The following is a 14,230-nucleotide window of genomic DNA, read 5'->3' as shown; positions in this document are numbered from 1 at the left end:
CCTCAAACGGGTGCTGAAATAGTCCTGTCATAGAAGACAAAACATCTGTTTGATAAAAGAGTATTTCTGCCAGAGCTCGACATGTCTGTGTGGTTGGGCGACCACACAGCAGAGAAGGCTCATAAGAGTGGAGACATAAGAACTTCATTCAGAACCTTGACATTTAGCAGATACGACAGAGAAGAGAGGCTTAAGAAGGATGAGTCTGAGCTGAAGGTAACCAAAAGTACTAAGACGGAAATGCCCAAGTCTCTTCCACCAGAATAGAAGCTCTCGGAGGGCTGGGACTTTGTTGACGGCCAAGTCCACTCTGCCTCTTCAGCGCCTAACACACTGCAGGTGTCCAGTAATGTTAAATGAGTAAAAAGGAGAACAGTCACTTTTGAAATTTTCTTTCAGTTCCTTTCTAAAAATTTCTATAAAATTGTAGAAGGAGGAATTCTTCAAGGCTTGGAGGATTAAATAAGACATTTGGGCTCATTTCCCCAACCCTGCAGGTCCTGTGAACTAGTGCTTATCAAGCTGAAGGTTGTAACCCATTAGTGGGTCCAGAAGTCAGTTCACCAGGTTGTGGCCAGCACTTTTCTATGCTAACAGTTCTTTATGGAGATGTGATTCGCATGCAGCCACATGCATAAGTAAGTTTACAGTTTCATGAATTTTGACAAATGTATCTACTTGTGTAATCATCACCAAGATCAATATATACCATATTTCTATTAAACCAGAATGTTTCCTTGTGTACTATTCTTGTCATTCCCACCTCCAGGGGCAACAAGTATTATGATTTCTATACTGTGTATTAAATTAGGTCTGTCTGTTCTTGAGCTTCCTATGTGTTTGGTATGTACTCTATGTCTGGATTCTTTTCATCAAATATATGATCATCCTAGGTTCACAGAAGGCAATTGACAGAACTCAGTATCCATGATAAAAATTCTTCAGTGAGATAAAAGGCATCTATGAGGATCCTATATGCTCATGTTCTTTTATTATTAAGGAATAATTTATATACAGTAAAATAGACTGGTGGATCATTCTGTGTTTTGGCAAATGCTTATTATCATATTACATCACCACAATCAAGACATTTAACAGTTCCACCAGCCCCGCCTTTCTACTTTTTTTCATAATTTTATTTACTTATTTTTGGCTGTATTGGGTCTTTGTTGCGGTGCGCGGGCTTCTCATTGCAGTGGTGTCTCGTTGTGGAGCATAGGCTCTAGTCACGCGGGCTTCAGTAGTTGTGGCGTGCAGGCTCACTAGTTGTGGCTTGTGGGCTCTAAGAGTTTGCATGCCACAACTAAGGAGCTGGCGAGCCACAACTAAGGAGCCCTCAAGCAGCAACTAAGGAGCCCACATGCCACAACTATGAAGCCGGCGAGCTGCCACTAAGGAGCCTGTGAGCTGCAACTAAGACCCGACACAACCAAATAAATATTTTTAAAAAACTCTGTTGGGGAAGGACAGAAGGTTTGGCAGAGGGCTTTCTTGTAGACCATAGAATAGCCTTTTGGGGGGTCATGGGTCCTCAATTCTCAATGGGTCTCATTCTATTACCTGCCTTAGAACTGAGTGCCAATCTGGCACACACTTTGCCAGAATCTTTTCAGTTCTCCTCTTTATTTTAGATTAGGTGAGCGGAGAGGTGTCATTAATTGGGAAAGGGAGTTCTGTCTGGGTATTTTAGAGAGACTAGAAAGAGGAGGGGATGGGTCCCTTAATTGCATTTTGACAGGGTGTCTTGAGGCCTACAGATTGAAAGTTCAGGGTAAATAAGGCAGTGTGCAAAAGAGCCATTTGGAAGCCATTATCCATTTTGTAATTTTAATAGGGCATCCTTCAGTAGATCATTGTTTATCTGTAGATGATAGGACAAATGAAAGTTGCAAGTGTTGCTTTCTTGTAAGGTCTGTGCCTGAACTGAATGAGCACTAAAGTGTGTATCCTGATCAGAGTCCATGATATCTGGGGGCCCAGAGGAAACCAAGTTCTAATGAGGGCTATAGTGGTGAGGTTAGCACCCTGGAAAGGATAAGCCAAGAGTAGACCTGTATACGTATCAGTCATTGTGAGGACAAAATGATTTGTGTCAGCACATTGGCACAATGGCCCAATAAAATCAATTTGATGGTGAGAGAAGGGTCATTCACCCTTTGGTATAGACCTTCATGGGCTGTGCCACCAATAATCACGTTGGGAGGGTAGGGTTTGGGTTAGGGCCAGTGACATGGAGATGCCATGAATTTTGGCCCCAAATATAAGCGTCTGGGGCCCAAGATGAGGGTAATACTTGAGTTTATTTGAGAAATGGGAGCAAATTGGACAGATAGGACATTTAAATGAGCCACCTCTGGGAGTCATGGTAGGAGCTGAGATGGGAAATTTTCATTGTAATACATGAGGTCTGAGAAGTAATATATTGCCAATGTGGAAGGCCCTGTCATAGGGGATAAGCATGAATGTGAAATCTATTTTGAGCCCATCAACTGAATGAAACAGTCTAGGAGTCGGTAAAAATATGAAAAAAATGACATAATTTTTTGATGGTGTCCTCCAGTGCCAAAGTGACTACAATTAGCTCTGTGAATTTTGTCATCCTTTATTCGGGATGTCCCAGTCGTGGGATGGAATGTGGTAACTCTCCATTGGGCTCCATCATGAATGATGGGGTGCTGCTGTCTGAAATAAATGGACTCCCTTTCCGCTGGGACTTGGTTTATCCAAAAAGGCCCCACGGATGGCCAGTGGGGCCAGGAGGGGGCAATCTCTCCTGGATTTGTGGACTTGGGCAAAGGACAGAGGGTGGGAAAAGCCACATTCGCCTGTAGTTTGGATATGTCTGAGGGTTCAAGCTGTATCCTGTAGGTACCATTTCCATTTAATAAGGAGGCTTCACTGCCTGTTCCTGTGGGGTGTTGTTTCCATAACCTATGGTAAAATAGGCAGTTGCACTAAAGGGTCATGGGCTCAGGGCCTATGATGGCTTTTTTTCTCAAGGAGGGCCCAATCAGCACTAAGATTTGTCTTTTAAGAGAAATCTACCTCAGCCGCTGAGCGTAGTTTGTATCTGAAACACATAGGGAGTTGTTGGCTATCATGTGTGGTCCAAAGACTCCAAGGGGCACAAGACAGTTGCTAGGACTTCCACCATAAAGAGGTCACCAGGCAGATGTGGCATCGCTTGTTGGATGTTTTTTTTATGTGGGCCTACTGTTGGGGTGGCCCCCATTCAAATTGAAATGATTTTTTTGGTGACTTTTGTCAATAGATTTTTAAAAGACTATTGTAAATGAATTGTTGCAACCAAATGTTGCAGGCCATGGCCTGATAGTGCGCTGCCAGAATGGAGCTCACTGATTTTGGATGACTCAGGCTCATGTAGGAGACACAATAAAGAATCAATCAAATTACTCTACCTCTCTTGGGCCCATGAAGGTTGTAATAGAGTTTTCCTGTTTTGTTTTGTTTTTGCCGCGCCGCATGGCTTGCGGGATCTCTGTTCCTCGACCAGGGATTGAACCCCAGCCACAGCAGTGAAAGGCCAGAATTCTAACCACTAGCCCACCAGGGAACTCCTTGTAATACAGTTTTAAATTAAAATATTTTATCAACAGTTCTGCAACGTAGATCTCCAAATGCGCAGCTTCTTGAGCCTTCATCTTGTGCATTCTTCAGAGGATCTGAAGTTCACCACTGGAGTTTGAACTAAACTTTCCAATGATATATTATCTAGGTTTGCTGTTCTAACAGAGACAAAACGAACAGCAGTTTAAACAGCATACAATAGTTTTCGCTCACGGATTCAGGTGAGGGTAACACTAGCCCCCAGTAGAAAACCACCTTACTGCCCAGGAACTCGGCAGCATGAACTTTGTCCCCAAGGGACTTGTGGGAACTGTAGTCCAACAGCTCCGAAGTGGCTCAAGTACTTCCGGCGGAAGAGGGTGGGAACTCGGGCTGTGTTCTCCTCTGGCTTTCTGGGAAGTGTAGTCTACAAGTTCCGTAGAGACACGGACTCGGACGCTTCCGCACAGGCGTCGCTGGGACAGGGGAATTGTGGGAAGTGTATCCCCAGCGCAGCCTGGGGGCGGGGTTTCAGGCCCTGCCGCTCTGGGCGGCCAGGTAGTCTCCCTCTCTTCCCTCTCGCTGGTGAGTTGCTTCCGCGTTTTGCGACCCGTGGGAATTTCCCTGGGAACCTGTCTAACCCAACCATCGATTTGGGGGAAAGAGCTGCTTCAGAGAGCAATGGTTTGAGGGCTGGGGCGTGGGCGGTGGCTCCTTTGGGTGGAGTCCTCTGCGTTTGGTGCGGTGGATGGGATCGTTCCTGGCCTGGTTGGAGGGTCTCCAGGACTCTTCCCTTGAGGACCCATCCCCTAGGCCGTGCGCCTAATACCCTGCTCTGTCATTTCCCGCAGTAGAACATTGGGTGAATTACTTAAATTTCTGTGTCTGATGGTTTCTTGTAAAATTAGGATGACATTACTACTCTTAAAAAACAAAATTCAGGGAATACTCCGAAGGTCCAGTGGTTAGGACTCCGCGCTTTCACTGTCGAGGGCCGGGGTTCATTCCCTGGTGGGCGAGGTAAGATCCCACAAGCCGCATGGCGGGGCCAAAAACAAAACAAAAAAGGCAAAATCAAACAAAATTCAGCTGTGTAAATTTGAAGATCTAATTGGCTTTATGTAACAGTTGGTGAATTGGGCAACATCCCATTTAGTAAATAGAAGGGTTGTACAAAATGGAAAGTTTTTTTTTTTTCAGGCAGAAGAGTAGGGCAAAGGAATTATTAGTAAAAGAAAAGAAAGGATTATTTTTAGGTCAGGATTTCTTTTTGTGGGGAAGGGAATGGCAAGGGCTTTATCGTGAAGATTGCCTCTTCTCTGGGGGATGGAAATGGGCTTTGTAATAGATTACCTCGTTAGTGCTGGCCATAAAATACCAGCCTGGTTGATTAACATTATATTTCTATGTAAGGTGGAAACTGCAGTTAAGTCTTGGTTTGCTGTCATGGGGCGGGGTGTAGCAAATGACTCCATTTTGGGCCTTTTTTTTTTTTTTTAGCCGCCTCTGGGCATGTGGGATCTTAATTCCCCCCACCAGACATCAAACCCTTGCCCCCCGCAGTGGAAGCACGGAGTCTTAACCACTGGACCACCAGGGAAGTACCGGGCCTGTTCTTTCCTTTTTAACACTACCTTCCTAATACAGTGATTTGAGAATTAAACGGGATGGTATGAATAAAAGTCTTGATGGAGAAAATGTTCACATATCGAGGTATGGGGCAGTCATTTTAGCTTATACGTGGTTTGGCCTGAACTCTGTGTGAGCCAAAGCAGCCTGACTCATGGCCTGTCAAACACACACAGCACATCTGCTTTAACCATTGAGGTAAAGACTATCCATCTCAAAGATACGGATAAATAACTCCCTTCCTGTGGCATCTTCCTGCATCTCTCCTCTACCTGAGTATCTTTCCCAGAAGAACATAAAACCGTGTTCGTTGCAGCTTCCAATATAATGGCAAATCTAGTACTCATCAGGGATTGTGCCAAAATGCGTACTTAATTCATCCAGGAACACAGCAGTGGTTTGATAAATCGGGTTTATTCGTTGCAGTGAGAGATTACGCCCACCATGGGGAACCATGAGGTGCCACGAGGGTAAGAGGGTGTCAGAAAAAAATCTATTACAGGATTTGGGCTTCATTTAAGTGTTTTGGGAGAGGGCCTAAGGACGCAGGGTTCACTCCGGATTGGATGCTGCCAGAAAGCAGGAGCGATTTTAAGATTTAGTATCTCAATAAATGTTATATTTTGGGAGAGCAGACTAGAACAAAGATAAAGCTCTAAGTGGTAAAGAAATAGCATCACTCTTTTAGCCAAGAGGAGGATGTTTGGCATTGTGTGGGTGGCACAGTGACCTTGTTTTTGTCTGTCTAAAAATTACGAAGTGGCCTTTTGTCTCACTTTACCGTGGTTTCAGAGAAACCTCATTTGAGGATGGTAGTCTGTGATTTATGTCCCAAAGGAGAATACTATTGGCCTGTGAGTGCCGTGCCAGCTTCCAGATGTCAGGAGTATTTTGTTTTTAGTTCTCATTACATTCAACGCTCCATTATACAGCCATCTTTTGGAAGGAGTTAGATTTTCAGTGGCTGACATTAGAAAATGACTAGCTTATATTGAGTTTAGAAAAATAGATAACAGAACACAAGATTTCATTTTAAAAAACGAAGATGTATGTTGATAGGCATATGTATTGACATGTTTATGGAGAGAAAAAAATCTGGTTATCTTCAAGGGGAAGGAGTCTAATGCATCCCCTTCTCCCCCATTTTGCTTTATACTATTTTTAATTAGCTTCCAATAACGTATGTGTTTTTATTTTTATTTAAATTTATTTTATTTATCTTTGGCTGCGTTGGGTCTTCGTCGCTGTGCACAGGCTTTCTCTAGTTGCATCGAGCGGGGGCTACTCTTCATTTCAGTGCACGGGCTCCTCATTGCGGTGGCTTCTCTTGTTGCTGAGCACGGGCTCTAGGTGCACCGGCTTCAGTAGTTGTGGCGCACGGGCTTAGTTGCTCCATAGCATGTGGGATCTTCCGGGACCAGGGCTCGGACCTGTGTCCCCTGCATTGGCAGGCGGATTCTTAACCACTGCACCACCAGGGAAGTCCCAACATATGTGTTTGTAAATTGTTAACTATAATAAAGATATTTTAACCAGACTATATAAAGGAAAAATCGCAATATAAAACATCCTCCTTCACCAACAGAATCCTCCTCAGTGCTCTGGCATTTTGGCTTTAGGACTCAGAATGACTCCAATGCCAAGCTCTTCAGCCTTCATTATGCTTGCTTTGAGATAGCGGACAGTTTCTTAACTTCTCTGAAATTTGGTGTTTTCACCTCCAAAGTAGCGATCATAACTTCAATGAAAAGTTTAAATGAGGGAAGAGCACTTTTCCATGAGGACAAGCTTCCACTTTGGCCCTCTCAAGTTGTTTTTCCTGCCAAACCAGTGGTACCACAGGGTCTGGTACCTTCTTTGCTCCTCCTGGCCCCTCCCGAATCATTCTACCTCGTCTATTCTTTGACCTCTCAGTTTTAGCCTCATATTGTCAGATTATATTCAAATTAAACTACTTTCAATCATCTAGTGTTCCCTAAACAGTCATCCCCCCTTAACTTTTTTTATTTTAAAAAAATTTTTGGCTGCGCCCTGCGGCATGCGGGATCTTATTCCCAACCAGGGATCAAACCCTTGTCAAGGCCCTGGAGTGGGAACGTCCAGTCCTAGCCACTGGACGGCCAAGGAAGTCCCCCACCCTGTTAATTTCTTGAAGATTGCATCTCCTCACTTGTTCCCTTTCCAACAATACTCCTGCCATAATTGGAGGCATTTCGACTTCAGAAAGTCGTGTCTATGGAACATTTTCGCTGGAGGACTCGGGGAAACGTAAGGCTGACTGTCAGTGTAGGAATCCGCCTTACCACCCCGGAAGTCGGGACTTGAGGGATTCTTTTCTCTCTGGCATTTTGGGAACCGTAGTCAAGAAGCTTCCCGTAGTCTTCCTGGAAAGTGAGACTCTGGATTGTTTTCCTCGGCATTCTGGGAAATGTAGTCCAGGCACTCTGTGTAGTCGCTTGCACTTCCGCTCAGGAAGGCGGATCTGACGAATTCTGGGAAGTGTAGTCCAGAAGCCCGGTGGACTCGTAGGCACTTCCGTTCCCGGAGTGGGCGGGTTGCAGGTGTGTTTTCTGTGGGCCCGTGCGTCTGTTCCGCGTCTCGCTGGCCCTTGCGAGCTTCCTGGGTCTCTGCTTGGCTCGCGCAACCACCTGGCAATCGATTTAAGGGAAAAGAATCCTCGGCGGAGAACGCAGGTGCGGAGGGGCGAGGGCGGCCGTGTGCGTGCCCCTCGGTGGAGCCTCTGTGCGTTTGGGGCGTTCTCGAAACCCCAAGAGGGGACTGGCTCCGCTCGCGTATCCCCCGGATTGGGAGTTTCCGCGGCTCTCACCTCGCCCAGTCCGCCTCCCTCCACCTTCCACGTGCGCTTCCACTTACTCGCGTGGGGAGTTAATCTTCCCGTGCCTCCCGTTGCTTTTCTTTAAACTATTAGGCCCTTCCTAGTAGAATTGTTTTGGGAATTGAAAAAGGTGGTACAAATAGAAGTCTTAGTTCCTGGCACGTAGTGAATGGTGATCTCTCCTTGGTGTTAATTTCTCGAGGAGAGGTCAGGTCCCCAGGTTAGGGTCAGAAATCCAGCTTCAAGGACCCTTGCCCTTCTCTCTATCTCTGCGTGACGCTGGATAATCCCGGACCCCTTCTGACTTTTTTGGAGGGGAAGGTTCCGGATTGCTCGGGATTGCTTCTAGATTGCTCGGAGGGAGGGGAAGCTTTAACTTTTATCGGGGACGGGGACTCAATCGTGGCACTTCATAGCATTCTTTCTTTCTCCAGCGTGATTTCTCAAAAAGGACCACACGGAGGTAGAGGGAGTGACTCCTGAGCTACTGATAGCAAAACTCCACGTGAGTGGGACTTGACAGTTTTGTTTTACAATGATCTTCACATCAGTCAGAGAATGTGTAGGATGTGTAATTGGACATGAGTATTGATAATAATTAATCCTTAACTGTTAACTTAAGTAATGAGGGCTTTACACAAATAAATACATTATGTCACACCATGGCTCCGTGAAGAAATATTGCTTTTTTCCTGTTCTGAAAAATGAGCTTGAGACCTAGGGAGCTGAAAGTTATTTGCCCATAGTCACCCACCAAGTAAGAGGCTGAGCTGGGGTTGGAATTCAGGCAGTCTGAGTCCAGAGCTTGAGTTCATAATCTTTTGGATGTAATTCTCCTTGAGCTTTAGGAACTAGGTGGAATCAAGCAGTTTAGTCAGGACTTGATTGTGAGGGACCTTAAAATCAAATAAAATGGGCTTGGACTTTTCTATGCGTTTTAAAAAATATCATCAACTATTTTGTTTCACTTGTTACAAATAATATTTCTTATTCTCATAGAACTGTATCATCGTGGAACATTCAGAAATTAAAGAAATTTGAGAGAAAAAAAATTTTTAATTACTTCTTAATCCAGGGTAAAGATAGCAACATTTAAGCTTCTAATGTATTTCTGTTTAGTGATTCTTTTTGTGTATTTGTTTATAAACATTTTACAGATTTTTTTTTATCCTACCTTTCTCAGTGATTTTTCCCTTATGTGTTTTAACTATGGAAATTGGCAAACACTGACAAGAAAGAATAAACTAATGAACTTCCAAGTAATTTAATGATCAGTCTTACTATTTTCGTTATTATTGTTATTCCTGTGACTGTTTCCTGATTTTTAAGAAAGTTTTATTTTTATATAATTTTTTTTAAAATATATATATATATATATTTATTTATTTGGTTGCACGGGGTCTTAGTTGCGGAAGGTGGGCTCCTTAGTTGTGGCATGCAAACTTTTAATCGTGGCATGCATGTGGGATCTAGTTCCCTGACCAGGGAATGAACCTGGGCCCCCTGCATTGGGGGTGTGGAGTCTTAGCCACTGTGCAACCAGGGAAGTCCCTTTATATAATTTTAAACCTATAGCAAAGTTGCAAAATAGTATAAGGGACTCTCCTATACTTGTTACCTAAATTCACCAATTGTTTACATTTTGCCTATCTGCTCTGTTCCTCCATCAGGAATGTACCTGTATTCACTGACAGCTCATCTTAGCTTTCTGCATGAAGGAAGCCCACATACCATGAGTAATCAGGAGGTGTCTTGGTAAGAGGGATTTAGGAAAGGCTGACTATAGGATTTTAGCATCACATACTTGGTAATATGAGACTATTATACTATATATATTTTTAAAATGAATTAATTAATTTATTTTTCGCTGCATTGGGTCTTTGTTGCTGCACGTGGGCTTTTAGTTGCGTCAAGCGGGGGCTACTCTTTGTTGCGGTGCGCGGGCTTCTCACTGCGGTGGCTTCTCATTGCAGGGCACGGGCTCTAGGCACGTGGCTTCAGTAGTTGCGGCACGTGGGCTCAGTAGTTGTAGCTCGCAGGCTCTAGAACGCAGGCTCAGTAGTTGTGGCGCATGGGCTAAGCTGCTCTGCGGCATGTGGGATCTTCCCGGACCAGGGCTCAAACCCGTGTCCCCTGCATTGGCAGGTGGATTCTTAAACCACTGCACCACCAGGGAAGCCCCTATACTAGATATTATACTAGAGAATAGTGTTTATATATTAGATACGTATTAAGTTATTCCTAATCATAGTTAATAGGTAACAGTAGATAATGCCAGATAGCATATTAAGTAACATACTGTTATATAGTCCACATCCTGTATTTTGTTCTGTTTTTCATTGGAAGTCTTCATAACTGGTTTTCCCCTCAGTTCAAAGTCCAATTTTACACCCAGCTCACAGATACAGAGAACAGATTGGTGGTTGCCAGAGACAGGGTGTGGCGGGGGTGGGTGAAATGGATGAAAGTGGTTAAAAGGTTCAAACTTGGAATTATAGGGTAAATAAATCATGGAAATATAGTGTACATCATTATGACTCTAGTTAATAATACTGTATTGCTCATTTGAAAGTTTCTAGAAGAGTAGATCCTAAAATTTCTCCTCACACACAAAACATAAATTTGTAATTATGTATGGTGATGTATGGTGACTAGATTTATTGTGGTAATCATTTTATAACATATACAAAACTAGAATGATTATGTTGTACACCTGAAATTAATATTATAAGCCAATTATACCTCAATTTAAAAAACAATAATAAAGCTCATGCACTTGATCATTAAAAAAAAAGTCCAATTTTATGCCTTGCCTTAAGGTGTATATTTGTTTACAAACATTTTACAGAATTTTTCTCATACTTTTCATAATGTTCTTCTTTGACATGGAATGATTCCACAGGTTTTGTCTCTTTTGTTCTTGATGCTTTTAGGGAGTTTAGAGGCAGGTTATTTTGGAGGACCATTTGAGGTTCATCTGATATATTCCATGTTTAGCTTCAGGTTACGCATTGTTGGCAGGGATTCCACAGAAGTGGTGAAGTGTCCTCGTCACTGCAACATAGCCGGAGCCAAAGGATATCAGTTTGTCCCTATATTGGTAAACTCAGCTTTGTTTACTAGGTTAAGGTAATGTCTGTCAGATTTCTCCATTGTAAAGTTACTCTTGTTTTTCAGAATTAATAAAGTTTTCTTATGGGGAGATACATTTATTAGTGGGCATTCTACTATAAAGAGAAACTTCTTCTCTCCCACTTATTTATTTATTCATTTAAATATAAATATTAGTATGGACTCAGGATCCATAAATTAGTATTCTAAATGACATGTAGATTAATAAACATTTATTTTTACCAGCTTGAGGTATATTGTACATATCATAGAATTCACCCACTTGAGATGTACCGATCAATGATTTTTAGTAACTTTGCTGAGTGGTGCAACCATTGCCATGATAATTTGGAACATTTTCATTTCCCCAGTTGGATTCCTTAGTTAACCCCCATTCTCTCCCCAGATACCCAGGCTACCACTAACCTACTTTCTGTCTCCATAGATTTGCCTATTCTGGACATTTCATATAAATGGAATCATACAATATGTAGACTTTTGTGTCAGTCTTCTTTTGCTTTCCCACACATTTACAAGGGTTCATCCACATTGTAGCATAATCAGGACTTCATTCCTTTTCATTGGTGCATAATATTCCATTGTATGGATATGCCACAATTTGTCTGTTCTTTCATGCATAGGCCAACATTTTGGTTGTTTCCAGATTTAGGTTATTATGACTAATGGTGCTGTGAACATTCACATGCTCATTCACAAGAAGCATCTGCATGGGTGAGCGGCGACCCAGGTCACTCTTTCATTTCTTTTTTCTGCCTTCCCAGACACTCTGCCAGGTGCAGTTCTGACCTCCCAGGATCTGTGTAACTCAGGACTGTGCCCATCCCCAGACACAGGAGGAAACATGACCATGTTCAAGGTGAGTAGGGCCCGCCTTTCTCACTTTTAAAGTTCCATCTCATTACTCAGACTGTTGCACGTTTGTCTTGGGATGACTCAAGCAGAACAAGAGACATGGGAGGGCCTGTTCTCCTCCCAGCTCTTAGGTTGTCCTTTTTGAGTTTTCATTGCATTTGTTTTTATTGTTTATTTTATGTTATTATTATTTATTTTATAGAGTGGAAAAATGACTACAAATGAACAACTCTCTCACTTCACTACTTCCCTCCTGACAAACTAGCTGTTTTTATTTTCTCTTACTCTTTTTCTCATGTGCATTCATAACTCTTTTGTATTTATGGTGTACATTTAATTTTAAATTGTAACTTCTTTCCTTTAATATTAGATAACGTTCATTTTTTTAATGGATACAACATATTTGTCATTGAATTGATGTATGTTTTTATTTTATTTTTTTGTACCCTTTTATTTATAACTGCTTCCCACCTGTAGACATTTAGATGGTTTAGGAATTTGACTGTTCTAAGCAACCCTGCAGTGACAGCTTTCCTACATTAAAGCTTCGCCCCCCCAAATCAGTTCTGAAAACAGTCTGTCAGTTTTTTCTCCTTACTGTACTGTGAGCTCAGTATAGAAAGAGTACATTTGATATGTGTCATGTTGGCTGTTTTCTAGGTAGAATATCCAAATACAAGCATGGCACAGCCCTAACTTGCTTTGCACAAACATATTTGGAGGTTTTCACACAGGAAGAGCTGAATTCTGTCTTCCCCAGGCCTGAGTCATGGCTTGTGTATATTTTATTTATTGGTCCTTTTTTGTTCTTTTATGTATTAACCAGTTTGACTAAAGTAGTATGTAACCTTAGCTTAAAATGTCCAGTGATACTAGATTTGCCAGTAACTTGTGTTCTGTTTCTGCATTTACTCTTTAGAGCAGCTGCATGAGGAGATTTTGTCTCATTTTCTTCTTAAACACTTGAAATATGAGACACCTACTCACGTTGACACAGGAAACCAAGGGTCGGGAATGCTAAGCAGTCTGCTTAAGTGAAAGATAAACAAGAAGAAAGAAAGTTCATTTGAGACCTGTGTCTTGTAGTGTTGTTGTCTGGAGGGCCTTTTGAGTGATGATTTCCACAGTCAGTAGGTGGCGCTGCTCCTCCCCGACCCCTTTCTTGGGTTGCATCTCTTCTCTTCCTGAATCTCTCCTCTACCTGAGTACCGCCGCAGGTACTCTGAGATGCTCAGCGCTCCAGGCACACAAAGACAGCAGTTAGCACAGTCGTTGTATAAAATATTTAAATTCCTCTGTGGCAAAAAGATACCTTACATGGTATTACCAGAAAAAATAGCAACCTGGGGCAAAAGTATTTACCAAACGGATTCCAAAAAAAGACAAAATCCAGAAAAAAGAATCTTATACATAGGACAAAGGAAAAAATCCAGCGGAATATGAATGAGGACATGAACAGGTATGTTAAAGAGGACAGATACAGATGGTTAATAAACATCTGGAAAGGTATTAGTATTAATTTATAATCAGATAAGTGGGAATACTAAAGCAAATTGTTCTTCTAAATCAGATTACAAAAACTGTGGGAAAATTTATAACCTGCTCTTGGCCAATATATGGAGATTCAGGGTACTTGTACTCTCTTCAAAGATTAGGGAAGTAGGAAAAAAATTGGGAAGAAAATCTGCCATTATATAATTTTATAATTTATATTTTTAATATATAATTAAAAATATAATTTTAAATATGCCTATTTTGACTTTTTAATTTTCATTTGCAATTATTTTATTTATTTATTTATTTATTTATTTTTGACCACGTTGGGTCTTCGTTGCTGCGTGCGAGCTTTCTCTAGTTGTGGTGAGTGGGGGCTACTCTTTGTTGCAGTGCGCAGGCTTCTTATTGCAGTGGCTTCTCTTGCTGTGGAGCACGGGCTCTAGGTGCACGGGCTTCAGTAGTTGTGGCACACGGGCTCAGTAGTTGTGGCTCACGGGCTCTAGAGCGCAGGCTCAGTAGTTGTGGCGCACGGGCTTAGTTGCTTCGCAGCATGTGGGATCTTCCCAGACCAGGGATCGAACCCGTGTCCCCTGCATTGACAGGTAGATTCTTAACCACTGCACCACCAGGGAAGTCCTGCAATTATTTTTAAATAATGAGAGAGATAAGATCTACAAAAATGATGTTCTTTGCAGGATGGACTATAAAGAGAAAAAT

At 42.3% G+C, this 14,230-nt stretch overlaps 1 protein-coding gene, 1 long non-coding RNA gene and 1 pseudogene across 2 annotated transcripts in view; 2 read left to right on the top strand and 1 right to left on the bottom strand.

Annotated features, from left to right (window-relative positions):
• LOC132353967 (carcinoembryonic antigen-related cell adhesion molecule 1-like) overlaps positions 1-14,230 on the bottom strand; it is a 902,477-nt pseudogene that overhangs the window by 545,932 nt on the left and 342,315 nt on the right.
• The window catches only part of LOC132353842 (uncharacterized), a 55,715-nt gene that overhangs the window by 31,701 nt on the left and 9,784 nt on the right, over positions 1-14,230 (top strand). Inside the window, exons 10-11 of the mRNA XM_059905342.1 lie at positions 3,810-4,152; positions 11,926-12,020. Coding sequence (XP_059761325.1) covers positions 3,810-4,152; positions 11,926-12,020 — 438 coding nt within the window. The remainder of the gene's footprint in view (positions 1-3,809; positions 4,153-11,925; positions 12,021-14,230) is intronic.
• LOC132353643 (uncharacterized) lies at positions 7,746-10,564 on the top strand. Its single transcript, XR_009499058.1, has 3 exons — positions 7,746-7,889; positions 8,467-8,537; positions 9,703-10,564. It is a non-coding gene; the product is annotated as an uncharacterized LOC132353643 (long non-coding RNA).

The sequence above is a fragment of the Balaenoptera ricei genome, chromosome 19, assembly GCF_028023285.1.
Source record: "Balaenoptera ricei isolate mBalRic1 chromosome 19, mBalRic1.hap2, whole genome shotgun sequence".
NCBI classification, from domain to species: domain Eukaryota; kingdom Metazoa; phylum Chordata; class Mammalia; order Artiodactyla; family Balaenopteridae; genus Balaenoptera; species Balaenoptera ricei.
The sequence above is the reverse complement of the archived record's forward strand: the minus strand, read 5'-3'. Positions and strand labels throughout refer to the sequence as shown.